Source organism: Pelobates fuscus, chromosome 5 (assembly GCF_036172605.1).
Source record: "Pelobates fuscus isolate aPelFus1 chromosome 5, aPelFus1.pri, whole genome shotgun sequence".
NCBI classification, from domain to species: Eukaryota; Metazoa; Chordata; class Amphibia; order Anura; family Pelobatidae; genus Pelobates; species Pelobates fuscus.
In genome coordinates, this window is record NC_086321.1 from 387287833 (window position 1) to 387314703 (window position 26871).

A 26871-nucleotide genomic window follows, 5' to 3' on the forward strand; every position below is an offset into this window, starting at 1 on the left:
ATTGTATCCAAGAATAAATACCTTTTTTCTACCATACTTTGTTCCTGCTCTACCTTTGGTTTCCGGATTTTGAATATCCATTTTATCCAGTGGATTCTAAGTGTGACCCCCCTACAGGAGTAGGTGGTGGTAATCTCAAAGCGAGTTTCCTACCTACATCTTGTGAGTGCACTCAAGAATGTGTCTGTTATTGTAATTTGTAACAGTCTTCACTATGTTCTATTAATTTTTTATAGGTTCAACTGAATAGGAACCTGAATTTTCTTGACATCCCTACTTCTCCTGTCTCTCTCTGACTATCTCCTCATATAATGCTACTCTAGCATCTGCCCTGGAAGCTGCAGCCCACGCCTTAAACATACACTTCTCAGAAGACGCTCCTCCAATCGTAACAAACTAGTCAACCCACTACCTGCAGAGAAGCTCCTGTTCAGCAAAACGCCACTGCAAGAAGTCTCACACCTTGTTAGATATTCTCCATTACAAATTAGTTTTGCGCTCGTACAGTGCAGTCCTCACATATGCTAAACACTCATACTTTTCCTCTCATTAGTTCATACTCCCACAATCTCAGGTATATCTTCAAACTCCGTTCTTTGCCCCGCCATGGCCACCCACCATACTAGCATTTCAGTTGATAGCTTGGCATGCTACTTTACTGACAAGATTAAACAGTTAAGGAACACATTTGTCTCCCCCTTTTGCCCCTCTCTCTTAACTGCGCTTAGACCGTGCCTTTCCAACCCTCCAGGCCTTCTATCCAGCTACTGATGGTGGTGCTTCTACTTTTTTCCTCTCCCCCCACCATTTGTTTGCTTGATCAGTCCTATCTCACCTTATTAGATCTTTCCCTTGTCTTGGGACATCCTTAACGCATATATTCAACTGTTCGCTTTCTTCTGGCATTGTCTACGCTCCCCTTAAACATGCTACTGTCGTACCCAACCTCTCTGCTGCCTTTAACACTGTTGATAATGCTCTCCTTCTGCCATCTCTTCACTATGTTGGTCTTTGACATTGTCCTTTCATAGTTCTTGTCCCATCTCTCCCAATGTTCATTCAGCGTGTCCTATTTAGAATAACACCTCCTCCCATTGTCCTGCCTCAGTTGGAGAAACCGTCTCTATAGGCAAACATTAATACCTTTGGATTGCACTACCATCTGTATGCTGATGACATCCAGATATCTCTTTTTGCTCCACTGTCCTAGAATGTGCCACCGGTTGCCTCTCTTCCATCTCTAAATGGATATCCTCCCGCTTTCTAAAAGCTAATTATTTCTAAAACTGAGCTTCTTATCTTCCCTTCTCATAACATTAATCCTCTGTCGTTCTCCCTGCAAGTTGGTGGTACGTGCATCAGATAATCCTTTGAAGCTTGCTTTCTTGGTATTACCTTTAAATCTGGCCTTACCTTTACACCTCACATTTAGTCTGTTGCCAAATCCTGCTAATTCCACCTTCTAAATATTGCCCACATTTACCCCTTTTTTTTACGCAAGAGTCTACTAAAGAGCTGGTGGATGCCTATATAATTTATTGCATTGATTATTCTAATTCTCTCATAATAGGTCTCCCCAGTAAGCCGTACTGCTTTAGAAAAGTCTGTAATTAATGCTGCCGCCAGGCTGATTTTCCTAAAGAATGAAAGGGCTGGGGAATCTAGAACCGGGGTTAGGAGAATGGAGAGTCTGAGGTGTCAGATCTTATAAGGTTAGCATTTTCATGGTCAAGTCAATTCCAGTGGAATAAATACAGCAAATGTGGTCAGGATGGACATATAGAACAGAGGGAATTACAGGATACGGCACAAGAACTGAGGAAGGGTTCCTCTTTCAAATACCCATCACCCTCAGACACAAAACACTAATACTGTGACGGAGCGCCTGGCACCCCGACTGGATACCTCCGCCAATCACTGCTTCCTAGTACCTCCGAGTACTTCCAAGCACTCTACCATACACCATCAACACTGTAGACCCTTGGCCGCTGCAGCTTGTCTGGGGTCTTGCTGTCCTACACCCACCCTGGATCCAAGTCAGGGATCCAGCTTCCAGTGGGTAGACCTCTCCTACTCCAGAGAGTATAGCAGGATAGCTCTTACAAGAGCTAGTATAGCTGTTCCCTAAAATCACGAGACAAGGCTCTGTGTTGAGGGTGAAGTTGACCTGTTTAATGGCAGCCACAACTGGCCTTATATGCAAGGGGTTTTCCATAACATATTCCAGGGGCAGTCCCCACTGCACCTCAGAGGGGACTGTGACAAAGTACACACTGTAATTACTGCGGCTCTCAGGTCCAGGCCAGTCCCACACAAAACAGGATAATCCCTCCCCTGTGCCTGAGAGATAACTGAGTGAGAAACTGTACTAATCTCCAGGCAAAGAAAACTTATTTTACAATAATCCAAAAGTACCCCCAAACACATGATAGCCCCGATCTGGGGGACCACCATATCCAAAAATCACCCAGATCGGTTCAGGGGTTCCATGGAAGTCATAAGAAGACCGACCTTGCCCATGATCCTATGCCCAAAACAGTTCCAGGGAATTAGGGCCAACGGTCAGTCTCTCTGACGGTCAAATCACATAAGTTTTTAAAGGGCCCATAGCCTTTTGGCAGGAGGCTGGCAAGCAGGCACCTCCAAGAACAAGTGGCAGAGGCATTTCTGCCACACAACACCACCTGAGTTAGACGGGCAACCCACCCAAAAACAATTAGTTGGCCGGGTAGCCTCCGGTGCAGGGCTTTGTCCTACAGGTCCAATGGGAACCAGTGACCCCTGGTCTCTCCAGTACTCCCAGGTATAGCATTGTGGTTACTTGGTGGGCAGAGGCCAGCGGTCCTTTGCCCCATAGCCAGCGTTACAGCTGGGTAGGACAGTGGGTCGTCAGGTCCCAGAACACATGGACCGGTAGAGCAGAGGCCAGTGCTGCTCTATCCTGTAGGTATTGCTTCTGCAGCAGGAGCCTGCTGGGCATCAGGCTCAACCATACTGGGACAGGTAGGGCATAGGCCAGCTGTGTTCTGCCCTGATGCCAGCTCTTCTACTGGGATGGCATGTGTAATGTCAGGCCCTGGACAAAGGAAAAGGGAAGGGCAGAGGCCAACTGCACTCTGCCTGAATGCTAGCACTTCTGCTGGAGGGACCTGGGGACAGTCCAGCGCTGCAACAATGGGACCAGTAAAGCAAAGACCAGCTGCACTCTGCAATGATGCCAGCTCTTCCACTGGAAGGTAGTTAGTGAAGACCCAGCTGAGGGTGAAGTTGACCTGTTTAATGGTAGCCACAACTTGCCTTATATGCAAGTCCCCATGCAAGGGGTTTTCCATAACATATTCCAGGGGCATTCCCCACTGGACCTGAGAAGAGACGGTGACAAAGTACACATTGTAATTACATTAACTCTCAGGTCCAGGACACTCCCAGGATTTTATTTAAAATTAAAAAATAAATAAATTTGAGTGCATGTGTAAGGCAATGTATATTAGTGTGTCAGTGCGTATCTGTCAGTGAGTGCGCGTGTGTCTGTCAACGAGTGTGCGTGTGTCAGCGAGTGTGTGGGTCAGTCAGCGAGTGCGTGCCAGTCAGTGAATTTGTGTGTGTGTGTGTGTGTGAGTGTGTGAATGTCTGTCAGTGTATGTCTGTGAGTGAGTGAATGTGCATGTGTCTGTTAGTGTGTGTCTGAGTGATTGTGTGTTTGTCAGTGTGTCAAATCAGTGAGTGTGTATGTGTATCTGTGAGTGCATGCCTGTCATTGAGTGGGTGTGTCAATCTGTGTCTGTCAGTCAAAGTGTGTGTTTGTCTTAAACAGAAATGTGTGGTCTTGACAGAAAGGGGTGGGGCAAATTTAGATTGAGGGGGTGCCCGAATTTTGGTCATGGGCCTAGGGCAGCATGAATCCAAAATACACCACTGAGCAGAGCCAAATTCAACTGGACATTATTATAGGTGGAGATATATTGTTAGGTGTCTTGCCCAGAGGGATTAAAACCTGGGCAACTAATCACTTATACTTAGCTATAGTTACTAGCACCGCAAGAGTCCCCTCCACTGTCTCCAACAAATCCTGCACTCGATATTTTGTTTATGATGATCTATGATCCTTTTTTCTAAAAATCAGTGGCAGAGTGTTATGAATTATGCCATAACCTCCCAGGACTGCAGTGAGATTTAGGGTATATATCTGAGAATATAGTATTGTTATAGCAAGATTAGCCTTCCATTGGAGGAATTACAGACTGAATGGTAAAACTGCCTTTTTTCCTGGCATTATGTCTATGCCTCTAATTTACATTCCTTTTTAATTCCACACAACATAATGAAGGAACGTCTGCACTGGTCATGGACCTAATGAGGTCAGAAATTACTCAGAGACCCCAGTGAACAAACAACTACTTCTGATCTGATGCTGGAGCCGCCAGGAAAAATAAATCACAAGTTGTATTGATTATCGGATTCAAGCAAGAATTAAAAGGTGCAAAGGCTGACAATCCAAACGTGTCAAAGGCCACAGACATGACATCATTAGTGCCTCCAATGTTCCCACTAAGCGCATTTTGTGAGCAGTCATGTAGGGAAATAGTTGGTAAGAAAGCCCCTGGTTCTAATCCCAGCTTCCCACACCCGTCCCAGATATACATTTTCTATGACCAAGGAACCTGAGAGGGGTGAAAGTGAGATTTAAAACAGAAGACATGGCATTACTGCGCTTTGTCATGTGGGGGCGCTCTCTGATCCATCTATTATTACACTACTAGCAGGAAGTTAGGGAAGGAATGGTGGTTATGATTGTGGAAAGTTATGAGTCAGGATTTTACTATGGAGAATCTATGGGTGTCCCATCAATTTCTACCTGGATAATGCATTAAAATATATGCAAAAAACAACACATTAAAAACAAAAAAAAGCTAATTCTCATGCTTTACAACATCTGCATTTACCTCTGTCTTAGGGCAGGAAGTGATACAACCAAGAGTGATGTCCCATTAACCTTCTATTGCAAATCACATCAAAAGGAGTCCCTTTAAAGAGGGGGCTAATTCTATACCCCTTCTATTAGGGTATTTTGTATGAATGCATGTGTGTTAGAGTACATAAAGAGTCCTGCACTTTGCAGCAACAATTCATGGGTTACTTTAGTTCTGGTGTAGAAAACAGGGGACAAGACTGGGCTGAAAGCAAGCTAAATGTTTATTACATGTTCCACCATCAATCTACAGTTAAACCGCTTGCATCTGTGGGGGCTTTGTGCTAGAAATAAAAATGGCCAAATATTTATGTGTTAGTGGGATATTACTAGTTGCCATAGCAGAACTCTGTTCTCTTTCCAAACTGCTCACAAAAATGTTCCTCGGGGGCACATAGAGGACCTCACTAGCACTGAAATAATATTTGAAACCATGGCCCTGTTAAGAAGCGATAGACACACTTTCTGAAGCTCCTGACCAGAAAAAAAGTGATACATCCCAAAACCATGAAGGCTGCTGGTTGTGCACATTGTACAACTAAAAGTGACCTGTGGGAGGATGATGACAAAGGGTTAAATCGAACCCGGGCTTGCAAACTTCCCTCCCAAAGATGAGGTCTGCTGTTCATTTGGATTACCATGGGTCAAAATCTGCTATGTCTTTGGCAGACATAGCAGAGAATTCCACAATAAGAATCATTAAAGGGTCCCAATAACTTCGCATGTCTAGACCCATCACATGGTACAATACAGATATGGCACTGCAGAAACACCACTATTCTCTATGGAAACAGGTAAATTGGTGGTCTCTCTCCTCCCAGAGACTTTTTATGTACAATGTGAAAATCAGCTCACCTTTAATAGATGAAAGAACAAGACCCTGGGAACCCCAATGTAAAGGGATGCCTGGTTTATACACAGAGCTCAAGAATCGAGATACTATCAGCTATTGGCCCTGATAGAAACAGAATTTGCTCATATTGGCCAAGCATTGCTCGATAATCCGCAGAGGCCGGCTGTGTGAAATATCTGCTTTCCGTTTCAGGGATCATATAGCTGAGCGTAACCCAAGTCCTGGATATATGGTTTCCTGCATGGTATATGACAGCATAGGATGCTTGCCTGTGTGAGAGACAGCTCTACCTATCCGGATGCTTAACTCCCGCTCATCATAGATGGGATCTTCGTCCTTCTCCTTGGTATGTCTGGAATCGTGAGTCATAGTGGCCACAGAGTATGGATCTTCAACCATTCCCTGTTAGAGAAGGAAAACATATAAATTGCTGCAATGTGACAGTATATGCAGATATATCAGTAAGAATAAAACATGGTGATATTCGAGGAGATCCATTCCACAGCAATAAAACGGCATGACTATCTCTCAGTAAAGCCTTCTTTATCCAATGTCATAAAAAAATAAAAAAAATAAAAAAGTCTTTCATCCAAAATTAAAGGGGGGGAAAGAAAACCACACATTTAATGTTCTGAGAACATTTCTCAGGTATTTCTGATTGACGTTTCTCATGAAGCCATTGGGGTGAAACGATAAGCACTCCCTCACTCCCTAAAAAACATGCAATGTCAACAGAGTATTTTGTTTTTTAAATGTTACTCCCGAGTTCCTGTCTAATAGCGTATGTACTAGAACCAATGTCTAAGAACACATTTAGGAACATTAAAAATGTTCAACGCCCAAACAGCCCAGATTTGTACCCCAGCAAGAGGACAGATCAGAAGACTGTTATCCCAGCAGTATTCACTGTACGAAAGCAAACACATTGCATATAATACACAATTCCATTTCGATGTTATTCATTTGCTATAAATGCCGGCCCTCGCACAGGTAAAAAAAAACACATAACACAATAAAATTGTTAACCATTTACTCTCATGCAATAACATTTTAAGTGTGTCTGCTCCAAACTCATGTTAGCTATCCATGATGTCGATTTGTCTCTCGCAGTCCTAAGACAACAAGGAAAGCTACTGCATTAAAGGGACACAACACACAATATCCATCTATGCTCAGTGAATGGGTTATGGTACAAACGCTACGTTACACAGCCCTGTCAATAAAAGAGTTAAACAAGAAAACTGACTTTGTTCACCACAAGGAGCGAGGAAAGTGAGCACATGAAGCTAAATAAAGCGATACCGGCAAACAGCTCCAAGCTTGTTATTAATAAAATCCCACCGCCTCTTCCTGTTGAGCACAGAGGGATTTTGAAGCCATTCCCTAACAGTGAACACTTTGATTATGAATCCATAAATGGCAACCTTAATCCCGCAGTCTGCAGAATGATTTACTGCAAGGAGCGACCGCTAGGAACATCTAACCAAGGGTTATTAAAAACACCTTATCACGCAGAGAGCACCAAGGTGCGCAGTCCCATCAGAAACCAATATTAACCCTCACAGCAATAATACTGCCTTGTAAACAAAGGATTAAAATCCCCTGTTACTTAATGCCCTAACTTACATCCCACTTATAGCTGCAGTTATAATACACTGTCTGCTGGGAGACAGGGGACCTCCTTACACCATAACCTTATAGCTGCAGTTATAATACACTGTGTGCGTGGAGACAGGGGGCCTCCTTACACCATAACCTTATAGCTGCAGTTATAATACACTGTCTGCTGGGAGACAGGGGACCTCCTTATACCATAACCTTATAGCTGCAGTTATAATACACTGTGTGCGGGAGACAGGGGACCTCCTTACACCATAACCTTATAGCTGCAGTTATAATACACTGTCTGCTGGGAGACAGGGGACCTCCTTACACCATAACCTTATAGCTGCAGTTATAATACACTGTCTGCTGGGAGACAGGGGACCTCCTTATACCATAACCTTATAGCTGCAGTTATAATACACTGTGTGCGGGGAGACAGGGGACCTCCTTACACCATAACCTTATAGCTGCAGTTATAATACACTGTGTGCGGGATACAGGGGACCTCCTTACACCATAACCTTATAGCTGCAGTTATAATACACTGTCTGCTGGGAGACAGGGGACCTCCTTACATCATAACCTTATAGCTGCAGTTATAATACACTGTCTGCTGGGAGACAGGGGACCTCCTTATACCATAACCTTATAGCTGCAGTTATAATACACTGTGTGGGGGGCGGGGCCTGACTGCAGAAGGGAGCAGACGCATGTCGCTGCTGCTCCCGTGGCTGACCCGATCTAAAGCTGATTTCCGACAAACGGAGGCCGCGATTAGACTCCTGCTGGATCCCACTCGACTGGGGAACCCGAGACCTACAAATAGACACCACACGCGTGGATCTTGACAACGGGTCAGAGCCCCCTAATGTTGCGGCCTACAAGTATGGCGGCGGTGGGGGAGACGGCCGCTCTCCCGCCGTCCACAACCACAGCACAGCTAAATCTGGACTCCCGTTCCCCCCCCCTATGGACCGGCGGGGGTTATCCCGGTCCATACCAAGAGGACACGCGCAATCCATCGACCTGCAGCTGCCCACTCAAGCCTGGGTTCTGAACACTCCAGACCCGGCACCATGGCGGACGCAACCCAGCCCACGAGACCAGCGCCCACGAACCCGCAACCCACGAGCCTACACCTGGCATTTCAGCGATTCTGGGACAGGTGGGAGTAACTCTTAGCGAGACCCTTCCTTTTACCTGAAGGTCCGACAGGGGACACGGTGAAGCAGAGGAAGAGCGGGCCTACTCCGGGCAATGCTCACCCTCCTATCCCGACAACGACCACCGACCTAACACCCGGCCCGAGGGTCAACGGGAGATTACCTCCACGGCATCGACCACACCGCCGGAGGCCCGACCGCCGCTGGCAGCGCAGAACCACCAGGGCTCTCCGTGGCACCCCTCCAGGGAAAAACTCGGCCTACAGGTACACCCGAGTTTGTGGCACCGAGATGCAGACCCCACATGAGGCCTGGGATCAGGCGGAGGTCCTCACACCCACGCAACGCACCTGCACCCTGCGGATCCTTCCAGCTACAAACACCACAAGACCACGGGAAGGGATCGGCTGAGGAAACGGGCCGAGACCAGCGACCAAGCCAGGAGCTGTGCACCCCGCCAGGACTGATCCACAAGGTCTATGACACCGTCTCTGTCGGGATACCCTGACCCAATGATGCTCCCATGTCCCAATATGACATTTAGCCGGACTCATAAATATCATTGTTGTGCAACACTAGTGCATCTGTTTGGCATTGTAAACCCTATTGCTAGCATTTTCAATGGGACTTAGATCGTTACCTATGCTTTTATATCTAGTCCGTCAAACCAGTCTTAAGACCGTGCCTACTTAGGATCATTATGCATGTTATATTATACGTTCATAGCACTGGGCATGACCTGGATATTCCCGCCATACTAATTGGCTTTATATAGCTACCCTCTGGTGCCACATAATTTCTAACGCTGTTATGGGGTTAGATAGGCTTCGCGCCACAGATATAATCGGGGTATGTCCTGGTATGATATGTTACTTTACTGTTTTATTTTGCACGCAGCAACTGACCCTCGACACATAACGTGTTAATGACGAGCACATTTAATCCTCGCACACGCCATGTTGGCCACAGCTTAGCCTTACTCTCCCAGCCACCTTATCTGGGCTAGACTGCAAAGCCGCTGAAATTTCTATCGCTAAGCTGCCCTGTTTAATAACCGTCTAGTCTTGCTCACATGGTATTCAATGGGACAGCCCTGCATAGGAGTCGTTGTACCGTGTCACTGTGCAGCCTGTATATTTCAACTTTACACAACTCTTAGATACCTTAGCCTGATCTTAGCATGTACTTCAATATCCTGCAACTGTATAACCATCTGACGTAACCTTATTATTTTACACATAAAATGAGGCCAGCACCATCTAGAGATAATATGCCTTGCATTGTATTACCCCTACATTCTGTACCCACATAACTTTATGCCTCAATAAAAAAGAGATTTACAAAAAAATAATACACTGTGTGCGGGGAGACAGGGGGCCTCCTTACACCATAACCTTATAGCTGCAGTTATAATACACTGTGTGCGGGGAGACAGGGGGCCTCCTTACACCATAACCTTATAGCTGCAGTTATAATACACTGTGTGCGGGGAGACAGGGGGCCTCCTTACACCATAACCTTATAGCTGCAGTTATAATACACTGTGTGCGTGGAGACAGGGGGCCTCCTTACACCATAACCTTATAGTTGCAGTTATAATACACTGTGTGCGGGGAGACAGGGGGCCTCCTTACACCATAACCTTATAGCTGCAGTTATAATACACTGTGTGCGTGGAGACAGGGGGCCTCCTTACACCATAACCTTATAGCTGCAGTTATAATACACTGTGTGCGGGGAGACAGGGGACCTCCTTACACCATAACCTTATAGCTGCAGTTATAATACACTGTGTGCGGGGAGACAGGGGGCCTCCTTACACCATAACCTTATAGCTGCAGTTATAATACACTGTGTGCGGGGAGACAGGGGACCTCCTTACACCATAACCTTATAGCTGCATTTATAATACACTGTGTGCGGGGAGACAGGGGACCTCCTTACACCATAACCTTATAGCTGCAGTTATAATACACTGTGTGCGGGGAGACAGGGGACCTCCTTACACCATAACCTTATAGCTGCATTTATAATACACTGTGTGAGGGGAGACAGGGGACCTCCTTACACCATAACCTTATAGCTGCAGTTATAATACACTGTGTGCGGGGAGACAGGGGACCTCCTTACACCATAACCTTATAGCTGCAGTTATAATACACTGTGTGCGGGGAGACAGGGGGCCTCCTTACACCATAACCTTATAGCTGCAGTTATAATACACTGTGTGCGGGGAGACAGGGGACCTCCATACACCATAACCTTATAGCTGCAGTTATAATACACTGTGTGCGGGGAGACAGGGGACCTCCTTACACCATAACCTTATAGCTGCATTTATAATACACTGTGTGCGGGGAGACAGGGGGCCTCCTTACACCATAACCTTATAGCTGCAGTTATAATACACTGTGTGGAGGGAGTCCATTGATTTCCTAGATTAGCAGTGAATTCTTCAGGGTTTGAGTTGGAAATACAGTCAGATTTGGGAAATGTCAGTTTTGACAAGTCAAACTCACAACCTACTGCAACAAATAATTTACTGAAGAAAATGATTAATGTGGGGCTTCCTGTGCCACTATGGGACTCTCAGTCATGTCAGGGAGCTTTAGAGTAACCCGTGGGTGTTGGGTCTGGGAAACTAAAAAGTCCAGAACCGAAGAACCCATAATGCTATGCATTTCGTAGGAGAAGAGAACCAAAACCATTTTCAAACCTTCAAAACCCATGGGCATTGAGCAATGTTGCCTTGCAGGCATAGCATTAATACACAATCACTTCCAAACAAACTCACTTGTAGTCTTGTCTAACCGTAATTGGTTCTACGTTCCTTCCCTGAAATAGGTGGAGGGTGTAAATAAATTGGGGTTTCATCTCCTGCTTTGCATCTAAATAATTCCTGACTGATGGTATTCAGATTAATTGCAGGAGTTTAGAGGGCAGCCTTGAAGTGTAACCTCGTAGCTCGAAGGAAGGGGAGGAAGCTCGCAGATGTGTGGAATGAAAATGGAAACAGACCATCTAATGGTGTCAAAACCAAACAATACATGATGTTTTATCATTTTTGTCTTTATTTGAAATAATCTAAAATGACTGGCAATAGTCCTCTCATCCGCAGGTTAGCCAACACATGGTTCATATAGTGATTTCCAGAATTTAACTAAGAGGTCAATATTAGAAATTATAGTTACGGCTTCCAGGCATTGGGGTATTTTGTGCACTCTGAAGTTGCTGCTTCACTAAGATCACTAGGCCCAATATTAGATGAGGTATTTTTGGAAGGGCAATATGGCACAGGCTTTTCAATGGAAAACCTTGAAAGTTCTCTCTAGAGATCTGGTAGAAAGAAAAGTACCGTCAACGGAGAAATGTTTCTCCAGCAACTAAAGCTCCATTAAATGAAACGTTTGAGTAAAAATTGGGATTTAGGAGTGTGAAAGTGTCAATTACTCTGCACACTCGGCATGACGTAACCCGGTACAAAGCACTACATCTGGCTGTATCACAATGCGCAAACAAGGGTTACTGTGTGCGTTAACACAGAGGATAATGTTGGATATACTCTGTAATCTCTACCTACACCTGGCAAGTCAAACACACTGGATGACCCGGAATTTTGGCAATAGTAGTCCAATAATGCTTGGTCTTAGCCTGCGATATGGGTATCACCACAGCTGGTTTCCCAGGAACGTTCTCATGCTAAATCTATAGTGCTCTATGCGGCTTAATCCTCAACAGAGACCTGAAAATAGTAGAAAGATTAATACAAAGTCCAATATGAAGGACATTTACAGGAGCGAATTTAGAAATCTAACATACAAGTGATAATCCATGTCACAAGGAGGGAGGAAAAGAGGAAAATAGATGATGAAAAGTAAAAAACAAAAAGGAAAAATAAAAGGATAAAGAGAAATAAAGCAGTAAATGTAGGGACCCACCAATGTAAAGTCTGGTCTGATATAAAGACAGCTTGTGCTTCACTGGAAGGCTACACCGAGGTACATAATAACAAATCACAAAGCAAGTACGAGCAAACAATAGCTGCTTAGAACCTGGGAGAAGCATTGAGTCCGCGCTCACGACCTTTCACTGAATGTTATGGTTAGCAGCGGGCTCCGAAACACGCTTTGTGAAGGGATTCTTTTATAGTGAGAAATGCCAGGGACCCTCTGGTTGTACTATTATCAGTTGACAGTTACAGAAAGTTCCACGTTCGCTGCGCTGTATTCTGAGACCGCTCGAAAATCGCAGGATCACAGTCTATTAGCTCACCTTTTGCAATGGCACACAAACTCTGTGCTCTCAGCCTGTCGATCTTTGTTCTCCAATAAACATTCCCCGGACACTGCTCAGTAAATTGCAATTTATGGATACCAACCCACCATCCTTAGGGTCAAAGTAACTGGAGTTAAATAGCTGGTGCAGTGGAGCTCTGTGATACACGTATAAACACTGCAATGGAACTTTGTGATACACTTATACACACGGCACATTACTGGAGTTTTATTGCTGTGGAGCTCTGTAATACACACTGCGCATAGTAGTGAGTTTTACTGCTGTGGAGCTCTGAGATCCACACTGTACATTATTCTGAGTTATTACTGGAGCTCTGCGATATACACTGCACATTACTGTGAGTTTTAAATATGTGGAGCTCTGTAATACACTCACACTGCACATACTGAGAGTTTTAAATCTGTGAAGCTCTGTAATACACTCACACTGCACATTACTGAGAGTTTTAAATCTGTGGCGCTCTGTAATACACTCACACTGCACATTACTGTGAGTTTCATTGCTGTGGAGCTCTGTGATACACACATTGCACATTACTGAGAGTTGTATTGCTGTGGAGCTCTGTGATACACACAGTGCACATTACTGTGAGTTTTAAATCTGTGGCGCTCTGTAATACACTCACACTGCACATTACTGTGAGTTTTATTGCTGTGGAGCTCTGTGATACACACTGTGCATTACGGTGAGTGGTATTGCTGTGGAGCTCTGTTATATACAATGGATGTGGATCAGTATAATTACCACAGTTTGCCCCAGCACAGAGTAAGAAAACAAGCAATTGTTCACCATATCAATTCATCTTTCCTCAGCGAACCAATTCTCCTTTTTTTGTCCTCTCTCAGACAGCAAACAATTGATTTTCTGATCATGTCAGGGCCATTTAAAGCTCATTGGTATCAAATCTCTTGTACATTAAACCTTCTGCGAGACTGGACTATTGTCAGCATTTTATTCAATCACATTTACCAATTAGAAATCAAAACATCACTGGATCGAGGGCCTGGACTGGACAGCGCTAGCTGGGAGACTGTGGATATTATTACTTCTCATTTCACCATTATTATTACTTGTTTCACTATTACTTCTCATTTCACTGCAGCTATTATTACTTCTCATTTCACAATTATTATTACGTTTCGTTTCACTATTACTATTACTTCTTATTTCACTATTACTATTACTTCTTATTTCACTATTAATATTAATTAGCATTTCACTATTATTACTTCTCATTTCACTGCAGCTATTATTACTTCTCATTTCACAATTATTACGTTTCGTTTCACTATTATTATTACTTCTGATTTCACTATTATTACTTGTTTCACTATTATTACTTCTCATTTCACGATTATTAATACTTGTTTAACTATTACTTCTCATTTCACTATTATTATTACTTCTGATTTCACTATTACTTCTCATTTCACTATTATTATTACTTGTTTCACTATTATTACTTCTCATTTCACCGCAGCTATTATTACTTCTCATTTCACAATTATTATTACGTTTCGTATCACTATTACTATTACTTCTTATTTCACTATTATTTCTCATTTAACTGCAGTTATTACTTAGCAAGTGCCAACAAATTCTGCATCGCTTAACAATGTGAGGAAAGAAACCCAAGTAAATTCAGCAAAATACAGAAACAAGAGGTGGTGAGAGGCCTGCCCGTCCTAAATAAGCTGCGACGTGTGATGGTCTATAGGGTGTACGTGGGATAAGAAATACGTGTGACCGTCTATACTGTGTACGTGGGATAAGAAATACGTGTGACTGTCTATACTGTGTACGTGGGATAAGAAATACGTCTGACTGTCTATACTGTGTATGTGGGATAAGAAATACGTGTGACCGTCTATACTGTGTACGTGGGATAAGAAATACGTGTGACCGTCTATACTGTGTACGTGGGATAAGAAATACGTGTGACTGTCTATACTGTGTAACTGGGATAAGAAATACGTGTGATTGTCTATACTGTGTACGTGGGATAAGAAATACGTGTGATTGTCTATACTGTGTACGTGGGATAAGAAATACGTGTGACTGTCTATACTGTGTACGTGGGATAAGAAATACGTGTGACCGTCTATACTGTGTACGTGGGATAAGAAATACGTGTGACTGTCTATACTGTGTACGTGGGATAAGAAATACGTGTGACTGTCTATACTGTGTACGTGGGATAAGAAATACGTGTGACCGTCTATACTGTGTACGTGGGATAAGAAATACGTGTGACTGTCTATACTGTGTAACTGGGATAAGAAATATGTGTGACTGTCTATATACTGTGTACGTGGGATAAGAAATATGTGTGACTGTCTATACTGTGTACGTGGGATAAGAAATATGTGTGACTGTCTATACTGTGTACGTGGGATAAGAAATATGTGTGACTGTCTATATACTGTGTAACTGGGATAAGAAATACGTGTGACTGTCTATACTGTGTAACTGGGATAAGAAATATGTGTGACTGTCTATATACTGTGTAACTGGGATAAGAAATATGTGTGACTGTCTATACTGTGTACGTGGGATAAGAAATACGTGTGACTGTCTATACTGTGTATTTAGGATACACAGTATAGACATAAATTGGGATAGAGGGACTAGTACTTCAGCAAATGGAATCAGGTTTTTGAATGTGTTAAATGACACCTTTATGTCACAACTGGTACAAGGACCAACTAGAAAGGATGCTTGTCTGGATCTCATAACAAACAATGTTAATCTTTTAACCAACATTCAAGTATGGGAGCACTTGGGAAATAGTGATCACAATATGGTAAGTTTTAAATAAACTCAAAAAAGCAAAAGCATGTGGCGTATACTAAAACATTTAATTTTAAAAAAGCCAATTTCAATAAGATTAGGGCAGCTCTTCAACATATCAACTGGCATAAACTCCTTAGTGATAAAAACACTGAGGATAAATGGAAACTATACAAACAAATATTAGAAAGGTACATTTATCAGTATGTACCATTGGGTAATAAATATAAAAAACAAATTAAAACCAATGTGGCTTAGTAGAGAAGTAAAACAAGAGATTAAAAATAAGAAAAGGGCATTTAAAGCATTTAAATTGGACAAATCAGAGGCATCCTATATACGATATAAGGAAGCCAATAACGCTTGCAAAAAGGCCATTAAAGGGGCTAAACTAGAAAATGAGAAATTGATAGCTAAAGAATGCAAAACCAACCCCAAACATTTTTTCAAGTACATCAATTCTAAAAAAACAAAAAAATGAAAGTGTAGGTACACTGGAAACAGAGTTGGGTTTATTAGCTAATGAAGACCAGGAAAAAGCAGCAATTTTAAATAACTATTTTTCTTCAGTATATATTAACGAGGATCCTATGGCAAGAGATATGCAAATGATTGCAGCAAAAAACTTGCAGATAACTTGTGTTTGGATAACTCGAGACAAGGTGCTACAGCTATTAAAGAAAATTAATGTAAATAAAGCTCCGGGACCTGACGGTATTCACCCACGAGTACTTAAGGAGCTAAGTGGGGAAATAAGTGAACCTCTGTATTTAATTTTTCAAGATTCTTTTGTTTCAGGTGTTGTACCGGTGGATTGGAGGAAGGCAGATGTTGTTCCTATATTTAACCCCTTAAGGACACATGACATGTGTGACATGTCATGATTCCCTTTTATTCCAGATGTTTGGTCCTTAAGGGGTTAAAAAGGGTTCAAAATCCTTGCCTGGAAATTATAGACCTGTGAGCTTAACTTCTGTAACTGGGAAAATATTTGAAGGGATAATATTCAGGAATTCATTGGGAAGAACTTTGTTTTTAGCAATAATCAGCATGGTTTTATGAAACATAGGTCATGTCAAACTAACCTAATTGCATTCTACGAAGATGTAAGTAGAAGTATAGATCAGGGTGTTGCAGTGGATGTGATCTACTTGGATTTTGCCAAGGCATTTGATACGGTTCCTCACAATAGGTTAGTCTTCAAACTAAAAGAAATTGGTCTAGATGAATATTCTTGTTCTTGGGTAGAACATTGGCTTAAGGATAGAGTACAGCGAGTTGTCATAAATAGTACATTTTCAAGCTGGACAAAAGTGGTAAGTGGTGTCCCTCAGGGTTCTGTTTTGGGACCGCTTCTATTTAACATATTTATAAATGATCTTGAAATGGGCATTGAAAGCCATTTATCAGTGTTTGCAGATGACACAAAACTTTGTAAAGTAATAAAATGTGAGCAGGATATTGCTTTGCTGCAGAAGGATTTGGCTAGATTGGGGGACTGGGCACTAAAATGGCAGATGAAATTTAACGTAGAGAAATGCAAAGTTATGCACTTCGGGGTTAAGAATGCACAAGCAATTTACACACTAAATGGTAGTGAATTAGGGATAACCACACACGAGAAGGATTTGGGAATTGTTATAGACAGCAAATTAGGCAGCAATATGCAATGTCAATCTGCAGTTGCTAAGGCCAGTAAGGTTTTGTCATGTATAAATAGGGGCATAAATTCTCGGGATGAAAATATAATTTTCCTGGCTAATCATGGCAGCATATACACATGGGTTAGCTCCTCCCCTACAGCCGATAGGACAGGAAAACCACCAAGGCTTTAAAAGGAGGCTCCATCCCTAAGGTCCTCAAGTCTTTTTCCTGTCCTACAGCCCTTAGGACATGAGCAATTTGCTCCCTTAACTTACGGACATGTATGGTTTTTTATCTTCATGACTTTATTTGCCTGTTTTACTGTAGTACATTATGCAGTTGGGCTTTTATGCTGTGATGCATTTAAGCTTTGATATCGTTAAACTAGTGCATTATACAGCTGTACCTTATTTTTAAGATTGTGGTACATTATGCGGTTGTGCTTTTGCTAGGAAGCATTTAAGCTGTGTGGCATTTAAAACGGTTTCATTTAAATTTGCATTTAATACTGTTGCATGTAACACCGCAAGTCATTGGAAACTGCAGTACATTTGAAGACTGATTTATTTTAAAAATTGTGATACATTTTGGAAACTGTTACCTTTTATACCTTGAGGCCTTTAGCCTGTGGTGCCTTTAAACGTTGTACTTTTTGCACCCAGTTGCCTTTTAAACTTCCTTGCAGGCACTTTTGTTATCTATTGTGCTTCCCCTCGGTCCCAGTGATTTATTCCTGGTTCGCTCGGTGTTTAGAGGCCATGTAGGCTTCAGACAGAGTCCTCTCCCTGGTCTCTAAACAGCAAACACACTCTGAATAGGCCCACATGTGTGCAGTTTGTGCCTTATTGGGCCCAATACATATGACTTGCATTGTGGGAATACAAGTTGTGGCAGCCATCTTGGATAAGGGCATTGCCAGAAAGTTCCTAAAATAAAGGGAAAATTACAGTAAACATACCACACTTATTTGGTAAGTATTTGCAGGGTCTCCAGACATGGATAAGTGCTGTCTTCATCCTGTTTTTAAAGCGGTTTCACTGGTTTCTTATAGAATTTAACAGTGCATATTTTTTCTTAATACTTTACCACAGGTAATATTTAGTTATTATTATTTGTCAGATGTCTGATTCTTCACCAGGATCTGGTTATGAGGAGAAAACAGTGGAAGGAATCGGTTATGCACTGACTTCCTCCAGAAGGTTGTCGCTTCAGCATGACCTATCACTGTGCAGCCACATGACATGCGGGCAGGGCTTACAAAGTAAGTTCCAGAGGCCTTAGGGGTAAGAAAAGAGGCCAGGCTTTACCCTGTGGAGGAAGTTCTTTCCAACCCCAGAACTACAGAAGAAGGGAGGGGGAGACATTAAGAAAGATTTTCACATCCCACAGACTGCCTCACTCTCACACACACACAGACTGCCGCCTCAAACACACACTGCACCCTTCACACACTGTGCCCTCAGACACCGCACTCCTCCCACACACACACACACACACACTGCCCCCCCTCAAACACACACGCTGCCCCTCTCACAAACACTAGACCCTTCACACACAGAAAAAAAGTAGAATAGAAAATGGAAAGTGAACAAATAGATACATTTAAGTACATATATGAAAAAAAACCTTTAAACTTTTATTTTTTTTAATTTGCACTTGTGCTATTAGTTACTGCAACAAAGATACAAAAGTGGGCGATAAGTATTAAAAGGTTGACTATCCCTGGTCTATAATGTCTACATGGGGTAAGAAATGCGTTGGGTTACTGTGTATCCTGTGTACATGAGGTAAGAAATATGTGTGATTGTATAGTGCTTACATTGGGTAAGAAATGCATTGGGTTACTGCCTATAAGGTGTATATGGGATAAGAAATGCATTGGGTTACTGCCTATAAGGTGTATATGGGATAAGAAATGCATTGGGTTACTGCCTATAAGGTGTATATGGGATAAGAAATGCATTGGGTTACTGCCTATAAGGTGTATATGGGATAAGAAATGCATTGGGTTACTGCCTATAAGGTGTATATGGGATAAGAAATGCATTGGGTTACTGCCTATAAGGTGTATATGGGATAAGAAATGCATTGGGTTACTGCCTATAAGGTGTATATGGGATAAGAAATGCATTGGGTTACTGCCTATAAGGTGTATATGGGATAAGAAATGCATTGGGTTACTGCCCATAAGGTGTATATGGGATAAGAAATGCATTGGGTTACTGCCCATAAGGTGTATATGGGATAAGAAATGCGTTTGGTTACTGCCTATAAGGTGTATATGGGATAAGAAATGCATTGGGTTACTGCCTATAAGGTGTATATGGGATAAGAAATGCATTGGGTTACTGCCTATAAGGTGTATATGGGATAAGAAATGCGTTTGGTTACTGCCTATAAGGTGTATATGGGATAAGAAATGCGTTTGGTTACTGCCTATAAGGTGTATATGGGATAAGAAATGCATTGGGTTACTGCCTATAAGGTGTATATGGGATAAGAAATGCGTTTGGTTACTGCCTATAAGGTGTATATGGGATAAGAAATGCGTTTGGTTACTGCCTATAAGGTGTATATGGGATAAGAAATGCGTTTGGTGGGGGGCGGGGCCTGACCGCCGGTCGGATCAGACACGTTTTGTCTGAGCTCCGGCCTCTGAGCTGGAATACCGGAGCCAACTGCGGGAAACCGACCTGACACCGTGCTCACTGCACCACCAAGACGGTTGCGATCCAGGGGATACCCAACAGGACCGACAAAGGCGCCACAGTAACCCGGCCGAGGCCTGAGGCCTACGAGCTTGAGCCGAGAGAGACGGCCGCTCTCCCGGTTCTCTGGCCGGCGGTCGGCTGCTCCCCCCCCCCCTCTGGACCGGGGGGGTCATCCCGGTATCCATGGGCAGCGGCCACCGCAAACCGTACCACCCTCGCTCCGGCCACACCGAGCACCGAGGTCCGTACATAGGATCCCAAGATGGCCGTCCAGCACCCATCCTGTGCACAACACGCAGCGGCTGCCACAAAAAGCCCTAGCCCAACGGTGGACCAGCACATCGGAGGACCGGCACCAGCAAAGAGGCTCAGGCAGCGCGCTCCAGGCCTCCTCTGGACCCACTCCATAACCTTCACCTCCCCCTCAGCCATGCTGCTGTACTTACCTGCAACAAGGGAGACAACACAACTGGACTGTGGCAGTTAAACAGCGGCGGCCTCCCACTAAGGGGCACTGGCTGAACAGCCCACCGGGACAAGCACTAACCAGGCAAGAATTGCGACATCCACAACTCCCAGGGACTGTACTAGGACCTCACTCACCACTGCCACAGCGGGCCCTACGACCGCCACACCGGACGCCCTGCTAAACGGCTTTTGACCACCTCCTGGCCTCCCCCTCAGCAGACCGGACCTAGGCATCCACTCACCAAGCGGGAGAGCCACGGACAGGCAGACCATCACCATGCTGGACACTCCGGTAAACCCCACGGGCATAAGTTGAAAGGAGATGGGACGTGAGTTATGTGGAGCTGGGGACATGCTTGAGCAGCTGGCCACTCTACGGGACATTGTAATGATCTGTGGACTAAAGCTCTGCCTGGGGCTCTGTCTCCTACATCCACCGCATATTGATGTTTAATTTAACATGTCCCAACTTAGCAGATCCATGACCTCTCAGGCACTACCATATTCATGCAACATTAGTTTTATCTGGCTGCAATCTCTGTGTATTAAACCCTGTGCATTTACCTATAGGTCTATGCCACACTTACTTAAATCAAGCATGCATAACCTCAAGTGTAAGCTGTCCCTCTCAACTAGATTTCCCTTAACGTGTCTTAAAGTGTCCAGCACTGTGCTATATATACTACGCTACTCTGCCTTATTAAACATTCGTGTGTGAAGTACTTCTAGAAAAACGTAGCTTACCCTGTCAAGCTACTCACATTTACGTACAAGCGTGTTAGCTAATTAATCGGTTGCTTTCTATATTCATATTATATCTATATTTACAGATGTACCAATCTTGATTCTTTTAAAAAAAAAAAATGTGCACCAGTATTGCTTATATGCCACCACTGTTCAGCATAATGTAAAAATGTGTCTTGCTTTTACTGGTATGGCGAAGTGTGAATTCGTGTAAATCTCATGCACGTCAAAAATAAAGAATTTAAAAAAAAAAGAAATGCGTTTGGTTACTGCCTATAAGGTGTATATGGGATAAGAAATGCATTTGGTTACTGCCTATAAGGTGTATATGGGATAAGAAATGCATTGGGTTACTGCCTATAAGGTGTATATGGGATAAGAAATGCATTGGGTTACTGCCTATAAGGTGTATATGGGATAAGAAATGCATTGAGTTACTGCCTATAAGGTGTATATGAAATAAGAAATGCATTGGGTTACTGCCTATAAGGTGTATATGAAATAAGAAATGCGTTGGGTTACTGCGAGCGTAACTGCACATTATCAATGATACGGTTAGTGCCTAGCACTGTCATTATTAATATATTATTATAGATAGACGTGGACTGATAAGGGTCACTCTTACGGCGTCTGCTCCTTTAACAGCTCGTTAGCAGGATAGCAATGATTTTATACAATAGGTTTGTCTCAGTTACAGGTGCCATGTGACTCATTTAAATGAGATCCAGGTGACCTTTTTGATATTTAAATAACTCCTCTATAAAAGCATCATTATGAAAGGGGAAGCAAGAAAAAACATGAATTAAAACATTAACCTGTATCTTGGTGCGGCTGTTACAATTTAGTTTTCTCCAGCACTGGAGAGGTTAAATCTTAACACACACACACACAACCCATCAAAAACAATTTCCCTGAATAATTAAAAAGCAATCAGTTCTCTTGCAAACAACTACAAGGAGACATTGCAGTGAAAATGCCAGGAGCAGAGTTTGCATTCTTAGGCAGCGTGATTAATTTGTTGCCTTTTTCATATCAGTCAATACAAAAATATGTGTAAATAGCAAGCCTTCAATCACAGCGACTACACTTGGATTATTAGCGGCTGTTGCTGTGGCACAAACCTGCACTGAAATAAAGAGATTTTAAAGTGTTTCCCATAGCATTGCTGCTCCGGTGATCCAGATTCTACGAAGAATTGCTGAGTGTCCATGGGTACTAGACACAGATTTACAGGGCGCCCACATAGTCTGCAGTGTAGCACTGATTTGTTAACATGTTTGTGGACTGCACAGGGCGCGTCCAACTTACAAAAGGTAACATGCAAGAGATTAGAGTTCACAACAACAACCATGCAATTAGCAAGTAAACTACCGCCACCACATGTTCTAGATACAATGTTTAGAATTGCACTTTTGCGGTCGATTCTAACATGTCGCTCTTAGAAATAAACTCAATAACTAGATGTATTCCAAATCCCCACCATCGGGTAACTCCAGGTACCAGAACCACTTCACGGAGATTAAATGGTATAACACACTGAATGGAGGGACAGTGACCCAGTGTCTGCAGACACTATAACCACTTCAATGAGATAGAATGGTTTAACTCTGAATGGAGGGACAGTGCCAGTGGGACTGCAGGCACTATAACCACTTCAATGAGATGGAGTGGTTTAACTCTGAATGGAGGGACAGTGCCAATGGGACTGCAGGCACTATAACCACTTCAATGAGCTGGAGTGGTTTAACTCTGAATGGAGGGACAGTGCCAGTGGGACTGCAGGCACTATAACCACTTCAATGAGCTGGAGTGGTTTAACTCTGAATGGAGGGACAGTGCCAGTGGGACTGCAGGCACTATAACCACTTCAATGAGATGGAATGGTTATAGTGTCAACAGTGTCCCTTTAAGAGACAGGAAACCAGGGAGAGCTTGTGATAGAATGGGGAGTGAGATGTGAAGTGTTACTTTTTCATCATGCTCATATTTCTAGACTTTTTCAAGCGCAGGTCACAGAGGATAATGTACGGGACGTTCCAATGTTAGCAAGCCACTCCCCGACCCACGACACATTACCAGTCCACCCACGATTCACCAGAGACCTAGACAGCTCCCTGTGTATCATGTGTCCAGCCCTTCACAAATATAGACCTCACCAGACTGTCATATCCTCTTCAACCTTCCAAGCCTCCTACATATTTTCACGCTGAGCCGCCCCCTTCCAGTGTACATCGTCTTATTTCCAAACCTGCAGTTTTACAGCTCTGAATGAAAACCAGCAGGGCGCCCAAACGATTCGATTTTCGCATTATAATGAGAAAATATTAACTGAAGCAAAATATTTCCAGCAGGCTGCTCTGAGAATGCAGCCGTTAAAAGCATTAGTTCTCATGTCCTGCGGTTCCCAATCAATGCCGGGACCCACTATCTGTGGATAGAGTCAGAGTCTGATCATTTACTGTAGAAAAGTATTTGTTAAGGGAACACCAACTTAGCAAAACTATAGGAGCATAACGTTCAATCTATACATTGAGCTAGCATTTCTAGCAAATGTGTAGATTAAAAAGCAGTGCCTCCATTGCATAGCTCACAGTGCTGACAGCAGAACTCTATACTCAGTTATCCTGCTTGCTATCACAGCAACTACACTGCATGTACAACTCTTATGATAACAAGCACACCTCAAATTCCACCAAGGCTTGGTTACAGAAGATGTCCTGGAAAATTCTACAGTGGCCATCACAGTCACCTGACTTGAAACCCATAGAAAATTTTGGGCGGGATTTGAAGAAGGCGATTGCAGCATGCAAACCCAAGAATATTACTGAACTGGAGGCCATTACTCATGAGCCATTACTCAAGATTTCTCTGTAACGCTGCCAGAAACTGGTGTCTGGCAGCAGGTCATAACAGCAAACAGATGCTCTACTAAGTACTAAACCTTCTTGCCATGAAGAAGTTGAATAATTTTGAGACTGGAGCAGTCAATAGAAGTTGCATTTTCAGTTGAATTTGGGGAAACCACTTGAAGCATTCGTTGTGTTGAGCTATTTCAGTTGCCTTGTTTGATTTGTTCATTGCAAAGCTGAAACCGTAACAAAATATTTTCAACAGAATCCTTTAGTTTCATTCTACGTCAGTTTAGACTTTTTTTTTTTACAGAACAACATTTATATAGTTGAGTGACAGACATGCCCGACGCATTTCAAAGTGCCAAATTGTTAAACACCAGAAGTCTGATGCATTTCACAAAATATTGCACCATACACCTGTGATTTATGGTTATAATCCCGCCTTGAGTTTCAGATCTAAAACAGATATCACAATATTACTATGCACAAAATAACAAAGCAAGTGATGAAAACAAACACTAAGCTTGCAGTGACGAGCACACTAGTGACAGCATTAACGGGTTCTGTTCTGATCGGACTGACAGCTCTGAGCCAGGAACTTGCTGTGCCTATCCCCTGAGCTTACACCTCGTGCTAATTTCGTACTGCGAGTAAAATGAGAACGTCAGATGCAGACAGTAGCGGGACACCGGTAACCCGACCGGTTACCTCCGCTAATTCCCTTCATTCAGCTGAACCGGAACCAGTGAACCAGTTAGAATACAAAGAGACCCATCCCCCTCTACCCCCGTAACTGGATGACACAGTTCTGGAGGTACAACAACCACTTTATTGGCACACACAACTTTTAAGCATAACCCCATGCAAGTGGTGTAACACACAGCATACAATGTCCCCTCCCAGGATCCTCCCCCTCCCTGGGAACCTAACGCGGGAAAGGTTCTTGTCCCTTTGTCTCCAAAAGCCTGCCACCCAAACACAGGGTTTCCCACATCCGGGGACAGGGGGGGGTCTTCATCGCAGGAGCCTCTGTAGGTGGGAGACCAAGCGCGGGAAAAGAGCTGGTCTCTTTGTCCCAGCAGGCACGGCAAAGCCCGCCAAACTCACCCTAGATGTGCCCACACTGATCCCTGGGCCCCTTGCAGCGGTACCTTCCTTGACCAGACTTCACTTGCAAGGTCTCTGTGTGAAAGCGTGCAAGGGAATAGTCTCCTTTCGGAATGCGAATGCTCCCCCTGGATGACATTTGCCTGTACGAAATGGCGGCCACCTAGGGGAGCATGCATTAATTACTTCCCTTGCGGTTTCACACTTATGTTGCAAGTGCGAACGTTCTGATTAATTGGTGTGAATGTTCTAAGGGGACACTGGGGAGGACCTTGTTTGGGAAATGAACGAGTCGGGGATCAATCCATGAACGCTCCCCCTGGCTAGCGTAGTGCTCATTAATTGTTTTCCTTGCGGCTTGACACTACGTTGCGAGGTGTGATGGTTCTAAGCCAACATTCTAAATGGGGTATCGGGGTGGCCCCTGTTCAAGAGGCAAATTAATTCCCTTTGTGGAAGCACTCCCAAACTGGGAGCGAGCAGGAGATACGAAAAGATGGGGGAACACAAATAATATCACACAGGCAATTCCCGGACCGGCAGCAGTCCCGCCACATAGACAGACAGTCCTGAGGATTTAACAAAGACCCTGACAGGACGTGCAGCGTTTTAACAAGACAATGCATCTCCACACTGCCAGCCTTTTCACACAGAGATATAAACATCTGTCTTCTTAACCTCTTGGAGGCACAGGGCTGTCTTGATATAACAGGATTTGTCTTACTTGCTATTGCATCATGAAAGAGTTAAAACCAAACATATCCCATATGGTGTCCTGTAGAATATTCAAATACATATTAAGGTGTGGCTGTCTAATGGGTTAAAAAGAACAGATGGTGTTTGCCATGAGGACTCTGGAATGTGCTGTATAGGGAGATTGGGGGTAGGGTCCTTATATGGGGAGAGTCCAAATTAAAAGTTATGACGTCATTTTGCCTAAGAATTGAGGACAAAGGACCACGCTCTCTCTTCCTCCTACGATCCGATATCCTCTCCTGGTGTGTCCGACTTGCTGATACAAAGACGACTACTTAAGATCGCTCACTCTCTAGAACGTTGTTAAGAAATACCATGCGTTAAGTATATTGTTTGCTTTTGAAGTAGAATAAATGCGTATTTTTTTATAATAAATGTCAGATTGCGTATTAGTACTTCTTGGTTAATATAGATGTATAGTAACCTGGCGGGCCTTTAACCAAAGAAGATATATTTCTATATATAAAAGACCAGTTATTACGAGTCCCGTGTTCATACAGAATATTCTGATGTTGGGTCAGGTCTCTGCTGTCCCAGCTAAGGATTCCAGTATCTCAATGTCAATGTGAGCACCAAAGAACGTCATGACGTGACTCATGTAGGACAATGATACACAGCTGTTGCACTCCATGATGCGTATCAATCCTTATCACATATCTAGACCGTTACATTTAGCTGAGAAGGATAATAAATCCAAGATTAGATAATGTGGTCCAAGCTGCACACCATGCCCAAAGCATGTCAACCCTTTCACCACACTTAGAAACATGTTCCATCGAGTAAAAAAAATAAAAGAAATGTCATAATGTGATTAAAGAAACTCAAAATAATGTCTGTCCGTTCTAGCTTTATATTGATTGCAAGATGTTGTTAGGATGGAAACCCTGCTTGTCTACAGGTGACATAATCTGTA

General features: G+C 43.3%; 1 protein-coding gene across 1 annotated transcript in view; it reads right to left on the reverse strand.

Moving 5' to 3' along the window:
- Positions 1–26871, reverse strand: part of SLC39A11 (solute carrier family 39 member 11) — a 308809-nt gene that overhangs the window by 176117 nt on the left and 105821 nt on the right. The window contains exon 5 of the mRNA XM_063456363.1: positions 6113–6224. Within this exon, the coding sequence (XP_063312433.1) occupies positions 6113–6224 (112 nt within the window). The remainder of the gene's footprint in view (positions 1–6112; positions 6225–26871) is intronic.